The sequence below is a fragment of the Anabrus simplex genome, chromosome 2 (genome assembly GCF_040414725.1).
Source record: "Anabrus simplex isolate iqAnaSimp1 chromosome 2, ASM4041472v1, whole genome shotgun sequence".
NCBI classification, from domain to species: domain Eukaryota; kingdom Metazoa; phylum Arthropoda; class Insecta; order Orthoptera; family Tettigoniidae; genus Anabrus; species Anabrus simplex.
In genome coordinates, this window is record NC_090266.1 from 42,144,747 (window position 1) to 42,166,527 (window position 21,781).

Below are 21,781 nucleotides of genomic sequence, written 5' to 3' on the forward strand. Positions count from 1 at the left end.
GGATAAGATTTTCAGTACATGCCAGGTAACTGAAAAATGTTACGAGAGGAATAGACAGTTGTGTTTATGTTTCATAGATCTAGAGAAAGCATATGACAGGGTACCGAGGGAAGAGGTGTTCACCCTACTGGGCGACAATGGGATTAAGGGTAGATTAGTAAAATCAATCAAAGGCATTTATGTTGACAATTGGGCTGCAGTGAAGATTGATGGTAGAATGGGTTCTTGGGTCAGGGTACTTACAGGGGTTAGACAAGATAATTTCAAGTATTTGGGATGCGTGTTCTCCCAGGATGGTAGTATGGTATGTGAGACTGAGACAAGGTGAAGTAAAGCGAATGCAGTGAGCTTGCAGTTTCGATCAACAGTTTTCTGTAAGAAGGAAGTCAGCTTCCAGACGAAACCATCTTTACATAGGTCTGTTTTCAGACCAACTTTGCTTTATGGGAGTGGAAGCTGGGTGGACTCAGGATGGCATATTCATAAGTTAGAAGTAACAGACATGAAAGTAGCGAGAATGATTGCTGGTACAAGCAGGTGGGAACAATGGCAGGAGGGTACTTGGAATGAGGAGATAAAGGCTAAGTTAGGAATGAACTCAATGGGTGAAGCTGTAAACATAAATCACCTTTCGTGATGGGGTCATGCCAAGTGAAATGAGTAGGATAGGTTACCTAGGAGAGTAATGGACTCTGTTATGGAGAGTAAGAGAAGTAGAGGGAGACCAAGACTACAATGGTTAGACTCAGTTTTTAACAATTTGAAGATGAGAGGTATAGAACTAAATGACACCACAGCACTAGTTGCAAACAGAATATTGTGGCTAAGTTTAGCAAATTCACAGATGCTTGCAAACTGAACGCTGTCTTAAATGATAATGTATGTATGTATCTAAATTCATGAATCTCTCTATTGTCATAGGCTGTAGGTTAACCCGATGAGTCATGGCGCAATATACTGCATCGTAACCAAAGAGCTACTTACAGCCAGATACAATTTACCGAATGTCTAAATTCCGAGTGTCATGTATTTGCTTCTGTATGTCGCTTAGCAATGATTCAAAAACATACAGTATCTGACATGTATTTGCTCCATTACTGATGTTTGGGCTTGTATGTATTCTCATGGAAAGTGTTGTAAGCTTATTATATGTGAATATCTACCATTTTTGGGAATCAACTACTAGCTGACGAACATTGCTGATCTCAGTCGTGCTGAAGTAGCACCAGATAGTGAAGAAGTGTTTGAAATGTTGACGAAATATGGACTTGAGGTTCTGATTTTGCTTGCATTGATGAATAAGTTGATGATGATATCCTTTACAAAGCAAAAAATTAAATGTATCCTCCTAGTTCAATTCAATTTTTTGATTTGTTAAGTGAAAACCGCCAATACAGAATGATTCTAATATCTTGTAATGACGATATCCTTCCCGAAAATATCGTAATCAAGTGTGAAGGAGTAAGTGATAGTGACAAAGAAGAATTACACCACCATCTGCAAAGAGGGACACAGTAGTAGGGCAAAGCGGTTTCTAAAACACATGGCCTCAGCACTTTTTGCTGCATCAGCACCAAAGTTATTGACCCCCTAGTAGTGTACCTAGGCGGATTCTGATCCTGAGGCCCTGACCTGAGGTCATTGACCCCTAGTATAGTAGAAGGACTAGGCCGATTTGCAGATTTTACTTAAGAGAGCGATCCTAACCTCACAGTCGTCATCTTGAGGGGCCTAACCTCACTTTAGTGGCTAGTTGTCTTTCCCAATGCCTAAGAGAATGAGCCTAACCTCACATCAACCATCGTGAAGGGTCTATCCTTAGTTTTACAGCAAGATGCCGTTCCTGACGCCAATTGCACAAGATGGTGGCTATACACAGCTCCTTATAAGACGGCCTAGGGGCGCTTGCGCAAGATGGCAGCTATACATAGGCTCTTATGGAGAAAGATGCCTGTCATGTGCGACTGCCCAAGAAGGCGGCTATACATGGGCTCTTATAGAGAAAGATGCCACCCATGGGTGATTGCACAAGATGGCGGCTATACGTAGGCTCTTATGGAGAAAGATGCCGGCCATGGGCGATTGCACAAGATGGCGGTAATACACAGAATTATTTGGAGAAAGCTAGCTTAGAGGCTACTGTGGAAGATGGCCGCTATATATAGGCTGTTATGAGACAGCTTTAGGGCGCTTGCGCAATATGGCGGCTACACATATACTCCTATGGAGAAAGATGCTGGCCATGGGCGACTGCATAAGATGGCGGCTATACATGGATCTTATGGAGAAAGATGATGGCCATGGACGCTTGCGCAAGATGGCGGCTATACACAGACTTATATGGATAAAACTAGCTTAGGGGCTACTGCGCAAGGTGGCAGTTATACACAGGCTCTTATGAGAGTAAATCCTAGAACCTAGGTAGAGGTTACTGTGCAAGATGGCAGCTATACATAAGCTCTTAGGAGACGGCTTAAGGGCACTTGCGCAAGGTAACGGCTATACACTGGCTCTTATGGAGAAAGCTAGCCCAGGGGCTACTGCACAAGATGGCGGCTATACATAGGCTCTTATGGCCTCTTCCCCCTCTGAAGGGACACAGCCTCTCTCTTCCCCTTCATCCTCCCCATCCTTATAGCAAAATGGCAAAAGGGCACCTCCTAGCAGAAGGGCAAATAGGCAAAAAGGACACCTCCTCCTCATCTGTAGGGCAAAAGGGCATAAGGGCTCCTCTTCCTGCAAAAGGGCAAGAGAACTCCTACTTCTCCATGGGGCAAAGGGCAACCTCACTTTTAAGGACAATAGAGCATCGCTAACCTCACTGCTGCCATCATCACGACACTAAACCTCATTGCTGCCACCTTATGCACGTCATCACATGGAATTTAAAATCCATGTGCTTTTTTGACACCAGTCAAAATAATAGCTGCCATCTTTAACCATGTGGGCACAGAATTTTAAACAACAGAACATCACTAATCTCGCTGCCACAAAGACGCATGGCTAGTGCATACCGTGGAGGCCACTGCTAAGTACCAACTGATGAGCCCAACTCAGCACATGCTGGCAAAATGCTGGCAACCAGGAGTGAGTTAGTTGGAATATTTATGATGTCCAATAATGGACAATTTATGTTGGTATTATAAATTTACTCATTTGGGACAGATATTTCAGATTCCCTATGGGAATCAACACCTATATCATAAGAAGAAGTATGTTGGACGGAGATATACAACATTTGCAATTCCATGCATGTGCGTGATTGCACAGGAGTGTGATTGTATCAACTGAGAGATTAATCTTGTAACGATTTGCGTTATATGTTTTTCTGTTCTAAACACTAATAGCTAACATGTTTTGTATTGTTCTACAATCAATTCTAGTGTGTGCTAATTGTAACTTGTCTTGATAAATAGAAACATATAGCACAGTAGCGAAAAAAGTTTTCTGTTTAATAGTCAACATGTTTTGTCTTGTCGGATAAAGACATACAGCATGTCTACTCCATATTTTTGCAATTGCATTCTGTAACTAGATTGATCCTGTTTTGTCTTGTCAGACACAGCATTTGCTTATCCTACAATATTTTTGTATGCTGAAAACAAATTATTACCTTCTCCTTACCGCCTCCTCCTCCTACCGCTTCTTCCTCAATCGAAAAACTTAAGCAACGAGGACAATGCTCCATAACGTAAGTATATTTGTTTGTAATGTAACATTCAATTCAGGAAAGCATCTGTCCGTAAGAGGAGGGATTGAGCTAACGTCAGTAACTGTAAGAAGGAGTCCTTTTGCCCTTTTGAAACGAGGAGCCCTTTTGCCAGGAGGAGGAGCCCTTTTGTGAGGAAGAGGAGCCCTTTTGCCCTTTTGCCAGAAGGAAAAGCTCTTTTGCCATACAGATAAAGAGGAGCCCTTTTACACTTTTGCCAGGAAGAGAAGTCCTTTTGCCCTTTTGCTAGGAAGCAGTGCCCTTTTGCCCCAAGAATAAGGAGGAGCCCTTTTGCCCTTTTTCCAGGAAGGGAAGCCCTTAGCCCTTTTGCCCTGCAGATACAGAGGAGGTGTCCTTTTTGCCCTTTTCTGATACAGATGAGGAGGAGGAAGAGGAGGAGAGCAGCTGTGTCCCTTTGGAGGAAGAAGAGGCCATAAGAGTCTATGTATAGCTGCCATCTTGTGCAGTAGCCCCTGGGCTAGCTTTCTCCATAAGAGCCAGTGTATAGCCACTATCTTGCGCAAGCGCCCTTAAGCCGTCTCCTAATAGCTTATGTATAGCCGGCATCTTGCACAGTAGCCTCTAAGCTGGCATTCTCCATATAAGCTTATATATAGCCACCATCTTGCGCAATCACCTATGGCCGTCATCTTTCTCTATAAGTGCACATGCATAGCTGCCATCTTGTACAATAGCCCATTGCGGCATCTTTCTCTATAAGAGCCACAGCCGCCATCTTGTGCAATCGCCCATGGATTGCAGCGTTCTCTATAAGAGAATAAGTATAGCTACCATCTTGCGCAATTGCTCATGGCCGTCATCTTTCTCCATAAGAGCCCATATATAGCAGCCATCTTGTGCAATAGCACATAGCCGGAATCCTTCTCTATAAGAGCCTATGTATAGCCGCCATCTTGCGCAATCGCCCATGGCCGTCATCTTTCTCCATAAGAGCCTATCTATAGCCACCATCCTGCACAATCGCACATAGCCGACACCTTTCTCCATAAGAGCCTATGTATAGCCGCCATCTTGCGCAAGTGCCCCTGAGCCATCTCATAAGGGGCTGTCTACAGCCGCAATCTTGTGCAATTGGCGTCGGGAAGGGCATCTTGCTGTAAAACTAAGGGTAGTCCCTTCAAGATGGCGGATGTGTGGTTAGGCTCTCTCTCTTAGGCGTCGGGAAGGGCAACTAGCCGTTAAAGTGAGGTTAGGCCCCTCAAGATGGCAACTGTGAGGTTAGGCTCGGTCTCTTACGTAAAATCCGCAAATCGGCCTAGTCCTTCTACTATACTAGGTGTCAATGACCTCGGGTGCTGACGCAGCAAAAAGGTGCTGACACCATGTACTTAGAATCCGCTTTGCCCTACTACTGGGGACAACTTATATCACGCACAGTTCATGAAAAATAATTATCCAGGAATTTCCCTTACAGTCGGAGTGTACTTTCACGTATTATAATACCAAGGGTTTGTGTAAACAAACATGACACAGAAAAATAACAATACTGGTTCATCCACACTCCTATATTTTAGTGCCTCATGCTCTGTAATCATTATAAATCAATTCTACAGTTCTTTAATTTCAATAATAACAGTTCCTGACCTCAAGATTACAAACTCAATTAAATCAACCCCAAAGAAGAACCAGGAGGACCATTTACCGGTACAAATACTAGAACAATGAATTGTATCTAGCTCTTTATTTTCAGGAATACCTTACAAAACTATATTAACTATAAACATTGTGTGAAAAGAAAATTTATGAGCCAACTAGCAACGTGAATAAGGACTGGAAAACACTGACGTGATAGGCCTCATGATCGGTGCAAGAGGAGCAGTACCCAAGTTGTTCAAATAATTTTGCTCAAGATTTGTGTGGTTCTCAAAGCCTATAAAGGTGTGCTGTCAATAATGAGGCATCATCTATACAGTTATTAATGTAATCAGTATATTTTATCACCGGGCAAATTGGCCGTGCGGTTAGGAGCGCTCAGCTGCGAGCTTGCATCCGGGAGATGGTGGGTTCGAACCACAGTGTCGGCAGCCCTGAAGATGGTTTTCTGTGTTTTCCCATTTTCACACCAGGCAAATGTTTGGGCTGTACCTTAATTAAGGCCACGGCCACTTCCTTCCCACTCCGAGCCCTTCCTCTCTCTCCGTCGCCATAAGACCTATCTGTGTTGGTGCAATGTAAAGCAACTAACAGAAAGAAAAAAAAGAGGTATATGGGGGAAGTGTTCATTCTCTAAATACATTTATATTTCTGTACGTACGTATGTACAATTGTGCCATTTAAAAAAGGTGATGATGATGCTTGTTGTTTAAAGGGACCTAACATCTAGGTCATTGGCCCCTAATGGTACAAAATGTAATGACAATTTAAAAGTTCAAAATCATCTACTGACAAGAATAAAAATGTGATAAAGAATGAATGGATGGATACCAATTTAAAACAATCAGTGGATCCGACACAGAAACTATCATAAACAATAGTATTACTGACCAAGGGACTGCTTCTAAAGCACAATCCTGAATCGAGGATGCTTATTGTCTAAAGGGGTCCAAAATCTAGGTTGACGGTCCCTCATAGTGGTACTTATCGCTAGTAAAGTAGAACCATGGTATTTGTCATTTTGCAGTACTAATGAAAAGTAGCGTAGACTAATGGTGTTCTACATGTTATGGTACTACTCACGGTGTTCTACACATTATGGTACTACTCACAAGTATTGTATGTCAAAGGGGTAATGCAGACCTATGGTGTTTCTCACATAATGGCGCCACACATAGGCAACGCAAACTCATGGTGTTCCTCACCTAGGTGTACTAATCACGGGCGTTGGTATTCCCGTGGTGTTCCTCATATAGTGGGTACTAATCACAGGCCATGCAGACCCACGGTGTCGCTCATATAGTGGTACTAATCACAGGCAACTCCCAGACCCATGGTATTTCTCAGAATGGTACTAATCACGGGTGTAGGAAGCCTACACAGTAAACCACTCTCTGCTGCTACTAACCACAAACCTATTGTGTACCTAACATAGTGGTACAACTCACAAGTAAAGGAGACCCACGATGTTCCCCACGTGATGGTACTAATCACAAGTAGTTTCATTGTTCTAATACAATTATCCCTTGGTTGCTCCCTTTAGTCACCTCTTACGACAGGCAGCGGATACCGTGGGTGTATTCTTCATCTGCGTCCACCACCCACAGGGGGTAGACAGAGAGTAAAAAGAAGAAAAGAATGGAGCCATCAATTCGAAAAATGAAGTAACAGACGAAGAAAATCAAGGGCCATGAAGGGCGTGAAAATCAAAGACTCCCTAGGCCTCGAATGCTCTAATACCATCGGGGTCAGAAAAGAACCAGAGTTGACTAAGGGAGGTTGGACAGGGTAGATGAAAGTGAGGAACATGGCACAAGTAAGTTTAATCAATGCCAGGACTCAGTTAAGGGCCCCATGGTTCCCAAACCATGCTCCCAAGTTGAGAACCCCTGGGGCCCCTTTTAGTCACCTCATACGACAGGCAGGGGATACTGTGGGTGTATTCTTCATCTGTGTCCCCCACCCACAGGGTGTGCATTTAAAAAATATATGTACTGTACTATGTGCCTCTACAGTAATTTATAATGGGATTTATTTAGAAGTGTGCAAAAACCTAAATTACAAGGTATTTAATTTCCTTTGTAAAGTGAAAACCTATATTGTGGGGTGATAGTGCTTTGAAAACCTGACTCTCAAAGGATTTGCAATAAAAAGAATCTGTAGTTTCTGTAACTTTCTTTATGAAGAATTTTTAGATAGAACGAACATTTCCAGAGACTGTAGGCAATTTGTGAAAAATGCAATAATTCTGTTTTAACTGCTTTTTCGTGATGTTGCTACAAAGGAACAAACAGGCAGACTAATATTGAACTGAACCCATTTGCAACTTTTATAGATCTAATTTGAGATTAAAATGAAGTATATGGCAAAAATATGACACGTACAGTCAAAATTATAGTTATATAAAGAGAGATGAGTAGAGGAGTAAAGGTAGATTTTGGAGGCAATGACATCTATGTAATGATTTCAAGGTTAGACATTTGAATGCAGTTGAAGCACATCGTTCATGGTACGTGAAAATGTATACAAAAGGCTAACTTCTGAGACCCACCTGTTATCCGAATTAAGCGATGATGAACTGGTGCATTGTCCGTTGTTGTCACTGTTATGATTGTGACCATGAGACATGAACGGAGTCATATCTAAATGTTCTGGGAATGCAATGAATGTAGAAATCTTCTTGTGGAAACGATTGGAATGCTCAAATCTCTGAAAGGAATAGCAAAGAGAATCATTAACTCAGTACCCTTTGCTCAAAGACAAATAAAATCAAAATACAACTTGCTGACAGGAATGTATAGTAAATAATTAAGGAGGTTCAAACCTCTACAAATATTCTGAGAACATTTTAAGATCATAACAAAATATAAGTGGAAAACCTAAACAGCAATAAATGAACAACAAATCTGAAGTACAAAAATCTAAAATACAGTACGGTATTTCTTACTCTACAGGAACAAACAATTAACATATAATATTTTAAAGTAACTTAACCTCTATTTTGTCTATTATATCTGCTATTTAAGGAAATATTTATGATACTGAAGATGTTCCACAAAACAGAATACAACACAACATGAGTGTGTAAAGAATACAAGGAACAATACTAATTCTAATTGACTAGTCAAATGACTTATAATCTCTCAAAGAATAAGGTAAAGAAATTTCAAGACAAAGGGAATATACATAGCAGAGTTATGAGCTGTAATTCAATTCCCTTTTTTCTCTCACATATATAATTTGTTTGATTACACAGACCAAATTTTAAGTTAGCAATTACACTAGTGTCCAAAAGTTAAGCATAAGTTACGAGTAAGCAAGGCAACAGGAAATATACAGCATATCATATGACATATGCATCTACCAACCTTACATGTTTGCTCTGTATAGCAAAGGAGTGTTCCCTGCTTTGACTAGTGGCGTGACCACAAGGTAAACACAGCCAGTGCCTGTGCTCCATATTCCCTCAGTCATGTTTGCCCTGTTACAGTGTGCAGATTTTTACTCGTGGTGAACGTGACAACATAATGGCATAATGACGCCATTTGGACCCTGTTTTGCAAGGTAGAATACTCGGCCGCCTGGAAGCAGGCCAGACACATACCAAAGTCGCCGTATTGTGCCACAAAGTGTCATTTCCAGACTTTGGAGATGATTTCGAGACACAGGAGATGTTAGTCGGAGGCCAGTACCAGGTCGACCAAGGGTAACCGCCCTATAGCAGATTTCAACCATGATACAGGCTACAACTTCAGTGAATCATTGCTGCCTATTATCAGAACCATCAGAAAATGATGCTTTACTGTTGCCATTCGTTGTGCTAGCATTTGGCTAAAATGCCGTCCAATTTACATCATAGGGCACCATTTTTAAGTTCTTTTTTGTTTTCTCTTATATTTAATTTTTCGTTTTCTCCTGATGAAGAAAGCCAAGTTTCCTTTTGAAACGCATTGAGAGTGTTTATATAGTTCATTACACAGCATAAACCCAAAGAATATCAGTTAGTTTATCTCTGCCAAGCAATGAATTTCTTAACAGATTTCCAATTTCTCCTTTTTTAATGTTGTCATACAATACCGAACCTATGATACCAAGGGTTCTACATCTATTTGCTTTTAGAACAGTAACCCAGAACAAAGCCCAACATTTCAATCTCTTCTCACCTTGGGAAATGGCAATGATTATTAGTAGGAGTTCTTTTATAACAGACTGCAGCAGTGTTACAGCACATCTTGATCGCAGATGTCCATTCCAACGAATGTCTATTGCTCGAAAAAAATTACCTGTATACCGTTATTGAAAAGGCTCGTCACTTGAGATGTTTCCTTAGCAGGTATCCGGACTGTACAAGGAATTTCCAAGTTGGTTAAAGACATTCTACTTTCACTATGCAAATTCCAACTTCTGTGTTAACGATCATCCTCTATTTGCAACAATCTCTTGGCAATGTGGTGCTGTAAATCAAAGGGTCGCCTGTAGGCCACATCAAGCTTGTGGAAGAGTTTATTCAGGCTCATGCTTGTGCAAAATGTTTGAACAATACATTCCTAAATAAGATTTTAATCACCTTGGCAATTGCCAACCAATGAATGGTGAACACGATTTACAATTTCAGCTCTTGCTTACAATGAAAATCCTTGGTGGCCTGAAGAAACAGTTCTCTTACAGGTTTCCTGACTTATAGTTGATGCACATTCTAAGAAGTAAGCTTTGTTCAGTTTAACCAATATCTTCCAGAGGAAAATTACCTCAAGTTCAGAGACTTTTCACAGAATTTCTTTTTTTTTTTTTGACTAGCTACAGGCATCGGCAAACCTTTAGCTTTTTGAAGTTCACGAAATCAATACAAATGTAGCTAGAGTGACCAACATCTGAAAGACATTCTATTTATTCAACAGAGTAAATTAGATACACAGTTTGACAAACATCCAGATTTAAAAAACAAGTTCCAAACCTCTCACTAAAATGTACTTTAGTTTTAAACTGTGCACTAGAAACATCGAATTTTTAAAAATCTTTTTTCCTCTTATGACACCGATAGGTCTTATGCCAACAATGGGATAGAAAGGGGGCTAGGAGTGGGAAGGAGGTATGCGCAGCCTAAGGTACAGCCCCAGCATTTGTGTGATATGAAATTGGGAAGCCCCGGAAAACCATTTCAAAGCTGCCAACTGTGGGGTTTGAACCCTCTATCTCCCTAATATAAGGTTAGAGCTGCGTACTGCTAACCGCATGGCCAAAGCGCTTGGTTTACAGCCTTCTATTTCTGATAAAATGTCTTGATCTGGCCTTCACTGAGACTCAAACCTCGATATGAGCCTCTCATGGCCCAATAATTTGGATACAACGGTTGTAAATTAACTTCCCGGACAGCTCTAATGATACTTGACACAGATACTTGATACTTGACAAGGATACAATGGAATCTCCATAAAGTAAGGTGAGAGAACCTTTCGTAAGAGCACCATTCCTGATACCACAAGCAATAAATTTCATAGTAAATCGGTATTGTCGGCCACAAGTCTAATTGATTGAGTGACTCCACCTTTATAATACAACATAATATTCTCTTTTAATTTTATTTTAAGAAAAGGGACATGTTTCATCTCTTCTATAGTGAGACAACTTCAGCCTAAGCTATTAAGGTAAAAACACATGATAATCTTAATACTAAAAACAATAACATATATTAAAATGTTGAAGAGTCAAGGTGACTCAATCTGTCACATTTAAAACATGGATTTTTAAAAGCAAAGTTCATGTAAGTCTTAAAAAAATTATTTGGATAGTAAAAGTCCCATTGAGTTTTAATGTACACACTATGACCATTTTTTCAATTCATTTTTTTACATTAAAACTCAATGGGACTTTTACTATCTAAATAATTGTTTTTAAGGCTTATACAAACTGTGTTTTTAAAAATCGGTGTTTTAAATGTGACAGATTGAGTTATTTTGACTGTTCAACATTTTGATATATGTCATTGTTTTTAATATTAAGATTATCATGTGCTTTTACCATAATAGCTTAGGCTGAAGATGTCTCACAACAGAAGAGACGAAACATGTCCCTTTTCTTAAAATAAAATAAAAGAGAATATTGTATTGTATTGTAAAGTTGGAGTCACTCAATCAACTAGACCTTACGTTTACCATTCTTGATGTTAATAATGTTACATTTTGACTGATTGACTTTCAACTACCGTAAGTGTTATGTATTTCCAGATCCATAAATATCCCTGTGCTGAGTTCATTTCACACAACTTAGACTGATTCTACATCATGGCCCTAAGTTGATTTGATAAATTCTCTCTTCTCCTATTGGTTTCATATAATACATTAGGTTACATTTTGTACACATGCACATGTACTGTCACCATGGAGATTGTATAGAGATTCTATAGACTACCATAACCTCTATTAGTAACGTAACGCAGTAAATGTAGCTTAAATGCCAATGCAAATATTAAATACTTATGTATAAACCACTAAAAGGAGCCCCAAAACCAGAAAACAATACCAGATATTGAAGGAACATGAAACTAATCATCATAAAGTATAGAAAGAATGAAACCAAGAAAATGAATCACATTAACAAACAAACTTCAAGGAGCCCACCCATAATCTCATTCAACTTATCACCTTTTCAGTCATCAGTTCTGTTTAAATTGAAATTTTTGTAACTTCCTACACATGTGAAATATTATTTATTATTAAGTACAATAGTGGAAAAGTCTTTACACGCCATATTAAAGGTTGTTTTCACTTGAAGCTCCACATACAGCGTGTCCATAAAATCCTGCTTGAGATCTGACAATCATTTATAGTGGAACCTTGTTAGTGCATTCCTCATTAACACGTTTTCTCGCTTAACATGTCGTAAATTCAAAGTCCTGATTCCCACCGCATTAAATCTTCATAAAAGTACCTCAGTTATCTAGTCGCAAATTTTTGCTATTACTGCTTAATATGATCACAGGTTTCATAGCCCTGAAAATGGTCTATATCATCCCTGTGAAAGAAAAGGAACACAGATATGAGCCCTTGCCACAGGAACAGGTCGGTGAAAGATGCGCGATAACAGGAAAAGGACTCGAACTCCAGAAATTTACAGGGAAAATTGCACCTTCAGAAGCAAGCTGCTAGCTTCAGGAAATTTTAATTTTGCTTGCCGGATAGCAGCAAGATTGCTGAAAAACCCAGTGAGCCTGTTAGAAATTCATTCAGAGCTTAGAAATTTATTCAGTATTGAGTGGTACAGTGAAAGGTAGCAAATATTTGTCGTGCGATAGCCTACCTATGGATTAAGAACATAATCTTTTGATGTTGACTAGTGTGGTGCATATTTGCATTGTAAAGTAAACTCGTGTCCTCATCCCGAGGTGGTACAGCTCTTTTCAGGCACACCTCCAATGGAGGCGAGCTGCACATACCATTTCAACCACATACCAGCCCTCCTGCCATTCTTAAATCTCTTGCGGTACTGGGAATCGAACCCGGGCCCCCAAGGATGGCAGCTAATAAAGCTAACTCGTACGTTACAGAGGTGGACATTCGCCTTGTGATAGCCTAGTTACGAGTACGGGATAAAATCGTGATATTGCGTACTAAAGACAAAATTAAAATCCTTCAGTAAGTGGACTGGCATCCATACCGTTAAGCGCACAGAGGTAGCACTAATGTTAAAACTGGCACCTTCAAGTTTCGACCCACCATACAATCCATCAACATCTATTTTCTTTCAAACTTTAATCCCCGAACAATTTTAGAACATCGAGTTGAAATTAACATCCTTTATTAAAGACATAACTTACAATAAACACATAGCTGAGTGTAACCTCTGGATAATTCATGATCAAAGAGTATGACCAGAAAACAATGTTTAATAAACTGCTGGTATGAAATATAAGGCTTCAACTAACATTGTTACAGAAAGAGTGTAATCTGCAATAATACATTGATATTTTCATTCTGCAAATGTTTTCATATTCATTGTCTAGTGCTCTTCACACCTTCAATACACTATAATTTTATAAGCTCCAGTGGAGAAGGTTGTTGTATTTGTTCTAATGTTTTTCACATCTTTGAATGCTCTCCTCTCATCTTTAGAAATGGCAGATATAGCTTTCACTGTACCCACATATACAAAGACTAAAATGCACTCATGTAATAAAAAAAACGTATCAAGTGTTTCCATATCACTCTTGGATAGTTTTTATGTGTGCATTCAATACTGTAGTACGTTTTCTTACTTAACAGGTTCGCTTTTCTTGTACCCTGCAGAAATATCTTAATGAGGTTCTACTGAATTTAGTTACCATATGGCATATCACTATTATCAAAATAACCATAATTAATAACCGAAATGACCACAATAATAGCTTCTGACTGGAAGTTCACGCTACAGAGGCTTCTGTTGATGGCACTGAAATTAATTATTATTGCTAAGCTACTATTATTGTATTTGATTTCCCTCAGTAAGTAAATTAATGATAATTTTCTTAAGTACAACACTTCACTACCTTTTGTACTTCACAACAATGCTCTTTTCTTTTGAACACAAGTAAAAAATCACTGTACAATCCATCAACATCTATTTCAGTTTCAAGCTTTAATCCCTAAAAACTTTAAGAAAATAGAGTTGAAATTATCCTCTTTTAATAACGACATAACTTATATTAAATACAGAGTTCTCTTCTGAAAAAAACTAAATTGAGGTTATATATACATAAAACATATCACAACAGAGGGTTGGTATCAAGAAGGGTGTAAAACATGGCCAAACCAAAACAATTGGAAAAGGGCCAGCAAGAAGATCGTAATATATCCAGGTGGCAAATTTCCTAACTGAGGTAAAAGATTATTACAGATTATCAAAACCATTGAAGAAATAGATATAAGAAGATAACAATAAATTGCAGGCAATGAGGAAACTCTGTGGGTGGTCACCTACCTTAGAGTTCACTGACTGATACGTTTTGGAAATCATACAAGGGATGACCTATGTAAACAATATTCTCCACGCTAGGAAGACCAAAAAAACTACAAGGACATGGCCCACAACTAAATTATATGGACTCAGCAGGGCCACAGAGTCAATGGGCAGAAAAAATCCTGACAAAAAGGATGATTATATTACATGGTAAAAGAAAAATATAATTCTTAATTTATTAGAAAATTCCTGCTGCATCAAGAGATTGCAGAACATTTCAGTTTTACTGTAAGTACGAGAGACTAAAACTCATGATAAACATCGGAGTGTGTGCTCATCACTGTGATTGTTATGCTCTCAAAAAGAAGTGGATACGTTATCATCTGGGGAGCATCACTGATCACATGCTTCCTCCCACTGACTGGCCACTGGAACTTATTCCCACAGTCCACTGCTGACAGAGAAAAGAGATTTTGAAATAGATTCCCATCAACCATATCTAAGTCAGTTCATTTGCTTGAGACCAAATTATTTTTCTTTCAGGAAATATTTTCTAGTTTGTTTAAGATTGCTGGAACATAAAACAAACATATAAGCACAAAATATAACTGGAAACTCATTAGTTGCTTAGATATGACCTGTTACCAATTGGTTGCACAACATCATGATCATCATCCCTTTCTGAGCTCCAGCAATCACCACTGCTGTTTCTCCTCAGCTCTTCCTCTAATTTCCACTCTGAAATCCTCATTTCTTTCTCTGCCCTTCCTTGTCTTTCCAATCACACTTTTTAAAAACTTTACTCTTCTACCTTTTCATTCTTTCTTGTTTTTCCTATCATATTTATTGAAAATTTTACTCTCCTGTCTTTTCATTAGCGTCCAGGTTTCTGCTACATATCTCAGTATCCAGTCCATTACATGATTTTTAAATAATATGTATCCTACAAACCCCTCCTGAATGGGTAAATTACAAATAATTATGAAGATTAGTTAAAATATGCCAGGAAATTTTCTTGTAATAAGCAACCAAAGGAATTTAACTTGAAAACCATTTGAATGCTCTTTCTTACACCTGAAATTAACAATTATCTTAATTATTAACAATTATCTTGAGATTCTGCTAGAATTAATGTACAGATACAAGGACCTTAATGGCTCTGTATAGAGAAATCTAATATTTCAATTCATTCACATTATTATTATTATTATTATTATTATTATTATTATTATTATTATTATTATTATTATTATTATTATTATTACCATCATTATCATCAACAAAAGTAATTCATACACATCACTGAGAGCCCATATTGAATAAGAGGAACTTAAAACAATTGGCCAATTTTCATAAATAAGATGAACTACCAACCTTAAAGTGGAAGCTTACAACTACTGGAAGGGTCTTCATAGTAAGCTGTTTAGTGGATTCTTGAAAGCTTTTACAATTGTTGCACTTGATTTTTGCACTAGATCCTAGGAGTTCAGGTCGAGTAAATCTCTCCAGGCAGTCCACCAGTGATGTAGGTTCCTCCTCAGGAGGTTGAGTCTGACCCTGATCATTTGAATTTTTAGACTTAGAAATGGCTGCAGCACCAAGATCCAAAGAGATGTCCCAGAACGAGTCTATTGTAGTTGATACTCCACTGTAAATTATAATTAAAAACTGATAATATCCCTAAGTATATGATAAATATCACACTTAATATTTTTTGTTTTTAACTGTATGGTTTGCTACTAAAGTAAAATCACATCCATCAAGTCAGTTATTAGCCATTATTCTGAGAAAGGTATAAAATACAATTTAGTAACACAAAATGTCTCATAAATGTAACAATGAAATGTTTACATAACTACCAATAAGTGTAAAAAACAAATTAATTTGTCTACTCATCTATGCTCAATACCAACTAATGACAATAATGAAAGTATACATTACTGACATGTAATTATAATAAAACTAAATCATAATTTTGAGATGTCAAATGAACCATGAAAACTGGTATACTAACTATTGTTCTCTAAAATATTGCAACAAAGTGGTTTACTTCTTGTCAGAACACACAGAAAAACATCTGCTGTGCAAAATTGGTGGTCACTGATAAGCAACATCTGACCGTCCATAGCAGCAACATATGCCCTCACTCCCTATGAGCACTGCAGAGAGGTTTGGAATTGAACTCAGGCTTTTGGTACACAATCCAGTGATGATCCTCCTCATCTTGTACTGCTAGTTTACTTTCTGGTCCAAGATCTTTCTTCTTTTTTAACCAGCACCATAACCACATTTGAACTTGGACAGGGGTTCTTCAACCAGATACTATAGTGAGTTGGCGAGAAGAGAGACTCTTTATGCCCTTCATTTCAAATGGTTGCCACATGATAGATAAGGGCGATTAAGGTGAGGGGAAAGGATACCCTTTGTTATAAAATCTGGTGCTCTAAACATTGTCAAACGACTACGAAAACCAATTTGTTGTTGAAGGTGAATTGTATGCGTGTGTTTTAATGCCCAAGCACTTCAAATCATTGCGATCTTCTTTGGTCATGGAGAAAGTTACTCCTTGCTTCAAGAGTATGTGACCGCGTGCGTGTCGGCGCATAGCCTACTCCTGATAGTGATTCCCATAGAGAACCTGAAATATTTGTCCTGAATTGAGTACATTCATTCCTTTATTGGAAATTATAAATTTCCTGGATAACTCATTCATATCTGCATTTGCAGATGACTTTGCAATACTTTCTGAAAATGTGACATCTGCTATAACCCAAGTAAATGTCTTAGAAAGAATCGCCAGCAGAACTGGCTTAAGAATTTCTGCAGAAAAAACAAAATTTTTAACAAATATTTGGGATGCACCAAAATTTCTGAAAACAGATATTGGCCAAATAGAGAGGGTAAAAAAATTCAAATATCTAAGGGAAATAATCCAAGAAAATGGTTTAGAAAAATCTGCAGTAGAGGAGAGGGTACATAAAATGGAGAGAGCTTATGGTGTCACCAAAGATATCTACAATAAAAGATGCCTATCCAAAAATGCAAAAATAAGGCATTACAACACAGTAGTGAAGCCAGAATGCCTATATGCAAGCGAATGTCTGGCATTAAACTATAATTTAGATAAACTAGAAATACTAGAAAGGCGAATCATGAGGAAAATATTAGGCCCACAAAACACAGCAGAAGGTTGGAAATTATGAAGTAATGCTGAAATATATCAAAAAATAGAAAATATATCAGATGTAATGAGGAAAAGGAGACTTATGTTTTTTGGACATTTATATTGAATGCAAGATAGTAGATTAACCAGTAAGATTTTCAGATATTTGTGGGGTAAGAAATCAACGACAAGCTGGGTCAATGAAGTAAGAAAGGATTTAGAAAAAAACAATATAACAACAGAAGAAATAAATAATAGAGAAGGCTTTCGGGAAAAAGTATAGAAAATAGAAGGATTCCAAGGTAGGAAATTAAAAAAGACAGGTTCAAGGTGGTCTGAAGACAGAAAGAAGAAACATAGTGAACAGATGAAAGCGTACTGGAAGAAAAGGAAAGAACAAAGAAGAAGGAATTGAAATTGGCACGTGGTCCTCTGGTGGCCCATTCGAAAGAATAATAATAATAATAATAATAATAATAATAATAATAATAATAATAATTTGTCAACTCATTTATGCTCAACATCAATATCTATATCATCTGATGGCCTAGCAGGCATCAACTTTTGTAAGAAAGACCAAGTCTCTCATAGTGCATTGGCACTGTCTGCGGCTCCAAGTAGCCTACACAATGACCTCTACTGTGCATACTAGCCACACATCTAAGGTGCTAGTTACCAACTGATGAGCCCAAATTGGTACACTGGGATGAAACATTGGCAACCAAAAATGAGTTAACTGGCAAATTTATCATTTCCAATGAAGGACCATTTATATTTGAATTATAGATGACTCCTGTCGAATAACGCCTAAGGAGTCTACTTAATGCCTAACATCCTCACCCGATGAATAAATCAGTATCAAGAGTTCCATATGCCCTCACTCCCTATGAGCACTGCAGAGAGGTTTGGAATTGAACTCAGGCTTTTGGTACACAATCCAGTGATGATGAATTGTATAATATGAACTGCAGCCCCCTTGGTGAGAAGTCAGTGACTATCACGCCCTCCGTCGCAGAGGAAGGAAAGTGAGGAACTAAAGTCTGGCAATTGATCCCTGAAGTCTCTGGTATCAAAATGGAACCTGTCTGAAATATAACCTGTAATATTCAATTCTAAGTGACCTTATGCATCAAAGAAGCTTTCTTAGAAAATAAGCCATGTTCTATTCATGACACCTATATCTGGTAGTGCTTTCATCTACATACTTGCTACATAAATTATATGTTAATCGTTAATAATGACAATGATTTTATATGTTTTATGTCTCACAAACTAGTACATTATGGTTTTTGGAGGTGCTGAGGAGACTGAATTTCATCGTGAAGGAGTTCTTCTACATGTCATTAAATCTATCAACATGAGGCTGATGTATTTAAGCTCCTTCAAATAACACCAGACCCTGCTAGGATTGAAGCCCTGAACTTGAGTTCAGAAGGCCTGTGCTCCACCTTCGGAGCTACTCAGCCCAAAAATACGTTTCACCTAATACACATCCAAAAATGTATGCATCACCTATATATGCCATAAACACATTCCTCCTTGACCTAATATGACATGTTGCAAAACACCTCGCCCCTTGAACTGTCTAAACATGCAAACAAACTTGTGTATAGCCTAAACTATCACAAGAACCATTTAATTGAAAGTCTGTGAAGCGGTTATATGTGTACCTTCATTCAGACAACAGTGTAGGACTTTTGTAATCAGTGTACGGGCATTCTGTGATGGCAAGACAACAGATATCAATGTTTGATCATTCACAGAGTGCCACTTTATATCAACAAGTACTGTCAACAAGAAACTTTGCAAGGTGAATAGCAGTGAGCCAGAGTGGTGTGGTATACACCTGGAATCTTTTTCAAAACACAGGTAGTGTTCGTGAATTGCTCCACAATGGCAACAATTGTGGTAGATGACCAGTATCTGCAACTCCTAGGCTGAAGGAAATGCAACCACACTGCCACCATAATTAACAATGACTTAATGGGGGCCACCAGGAGGTATGTGTCCAACCAAACTGTGTGAAACAGACTCCAGAACGCCTCTCTGTATTCTTGACAGCCATGGAGAGGTCTGGCCCTTAACTCTCTTGGTGCCAGGCGGTAGTCCGAGCACCCACCCTTTAAATTGCCAGAGCCGATGTGGTCGGCCTTTCACAATCCAGTCGGAAGTTGCCAGAGCCGATTACATCGGCCGGCTTAAAATTCTGTGATATACAAAATTTTGAGGCAACCTATACTGACGTGCATACTTTTGTTACAACCCGTAGTAAAGGGGCTACACGTTATTGTGTGCCTGACCTTGCTTTGGCAGTTCTAAGAGGGTGTTATAGCTTTCACAAGAGTCGTTTCCAGTGTTTACAAATACCACTAAGCGGTCAGTAAGAGATTGCTCCTTGCAGTGAGTGCATTTGTGACAGGAAAATGGCAAGCTGTTCAAGTGATATTTTTTCAGCAGGTATTGATGAAAATAAATTAATGAAATGAAATGTCGTATGGCTTTTAGTGCCGGGATATCCCAGAACGGGTTCGGCTCGCCAGATGCAGGTCTTTCTATTTGACGCTCGTAGGCGACCTGCGCGTCGTGATGAGGATGAAGACAACACATACACCCAGGCCCCGTGCCATTGGAATTAACCAATTAAGGTTAAAATCCCCGACCCTGCCGGGAATCGAACCCGGGACCCTCTGAACCGAAGGCCAGTATGCTGACCGTTCAGCCAACGAGTCGGACAATAAATTAATGCAGTATTTGGAACAATGCAAAATTAACGAGGATGATTTATCAGATAGCGATGGGGAATTTAGTTCAGAGAGTAGCGACAAAGTTATACCGGACACGTCCGCGGAATAACAGCAGCGAAAGAAGAGATGTTTAATTGTCTCTAACGCCACTAAAACTACTCTGAATATGATGGTAGATGAAACTAGTGTTAACGAATATGATGATGATGTCTCTGGAGAATATTTTGTGGAAATTTGTCCCAATGAACCCGGCAACATTCCTCAAACTCCTGTCTCCTTCAAGGAACTTCTTGGACGTAAACATGCCCCACCGTCTGATTCTCCGCCCATATCGTACTTCAATTTACTTTTCACTTACTCTCTGCTAAACTTTATAGTCACATATAGTCCTCTATCATTATCTAAATGCCGGTCTCCGTGGGCCAAGTGTAGCGTGCCTGCCTCTCACCCGGAGGTCATGGGTTCGATTCCTGCCTAGGTCAAGAATTTTTGCCTGGTCCTGAGGGTTGGTTCGAGGTTCACTCAATTTAAGTGACCCTAAGTGATTGCAACTGATGAGATATCTGAGGGTGAGATGGCGACACCGGTCTGGAAAACCAAGAATAATTACTGAGAGGATCCGTCTCACTGACCATGATTCACCTCGCAAACTGCAGGTAAACTCGTAAACTGAGTAGCGGTCGCTTAGTAGGTCAAAGCAAATCAGGGCTTTAGTACCATACATTTCTTAATTTCGTAAATTCTGTTGTATTGTAAAATTATTTTTCTAATACATACTACAACCGAAAACGAGAAAATAATTTTTCTGAAAAAAACTATAATATCAACTATTATTTTTTTACTTATTTAATAATTCAGAATTATTTTAATACTCTGTTGTATGCACGTACAAAATTCCTTGTCAGTATTTGCCAAACATCGATAAATATACGCGAATTTTATCGGTGAGTAAAATTGTCTTGTTTTTACTAGTGACATATGTTTGAATTTTTATTTTTTATGCTTTTATTTTTCTCGTTCAAATTATTTATTCTATAGAATTGTATTTAGAAATACATAATTACATATATTCTTTTGTATCGTAAATTATTTTTTCAAAGTAGATATTGAAAGAGAAAGTGCGAAAATGTTTTTCTCTTCCTAAAAGTAGACGTTATCGACAACTATAAATCAACAATGAAACGTTTTTGACTCTTGATATCACTCTAAACCAGTTTTTTATTCTACTTAGTCGATATGTAGAAAATTTTATGCCGGGATTTGCTATACACCGGTAGATATACGCAAATTTTAAAATACATGTATTTCCACTGAAAATGGCCTGGCACTTTATAGTAGTAGAGTGGAGGCGGAGCTCTGGCCTCTTCCAGCTGATGGGGAGCGGCCGACCAGATCGGCTCCTGGCTCCAAGAGGGTTAAACCCAGACACTATGCTAAATAATACAGATGGACACAAAGCACCAAGAATGAACTACGGAAAATTGGCGCAAAATTCTCTTCACAAATGAATGTCGCATATGTCTGATACCCGATGAGTGTCCACTGTGTGGCGGGCACCTGGTAATGCTGCACGCCAGAGACATCCCATCCATCGAGTATAGCTAAGAGGTGTGAGAGAAA

At 38.7% G+C, this 21,781-nt stretch overlaps 1 protein-coding gene across 1 annotated transcript in view; it reads right to left on the minus strand.

Moving 5' to 3' along the window:
- Window positions 1-21,781, minus strand: part of LOC136864939 (ubiquitin carboxyl-terminal hydrolase 22-like) — a 168,797-nt gene that overhangs the window by 42,894 nt on the left and 104,122 nt on the right. Inside the window, exons 6-7 of the mRNA XM_068226463.1 lie at window positions 15,629-15,902; window positions 7,875-8,032 (exon numbers count right to left, since the gene is read on the minus strand). Of these exons, the coding sequence (XP_068082564.1) occupies window positions 7,875-8,032; window positions 15,629-15,902 (432 nt within the window). The remainder of the gene's footprint in view (window positions 1-7,874; window positions 8,033-15,628; window positions 15,903-21,781) is intronic.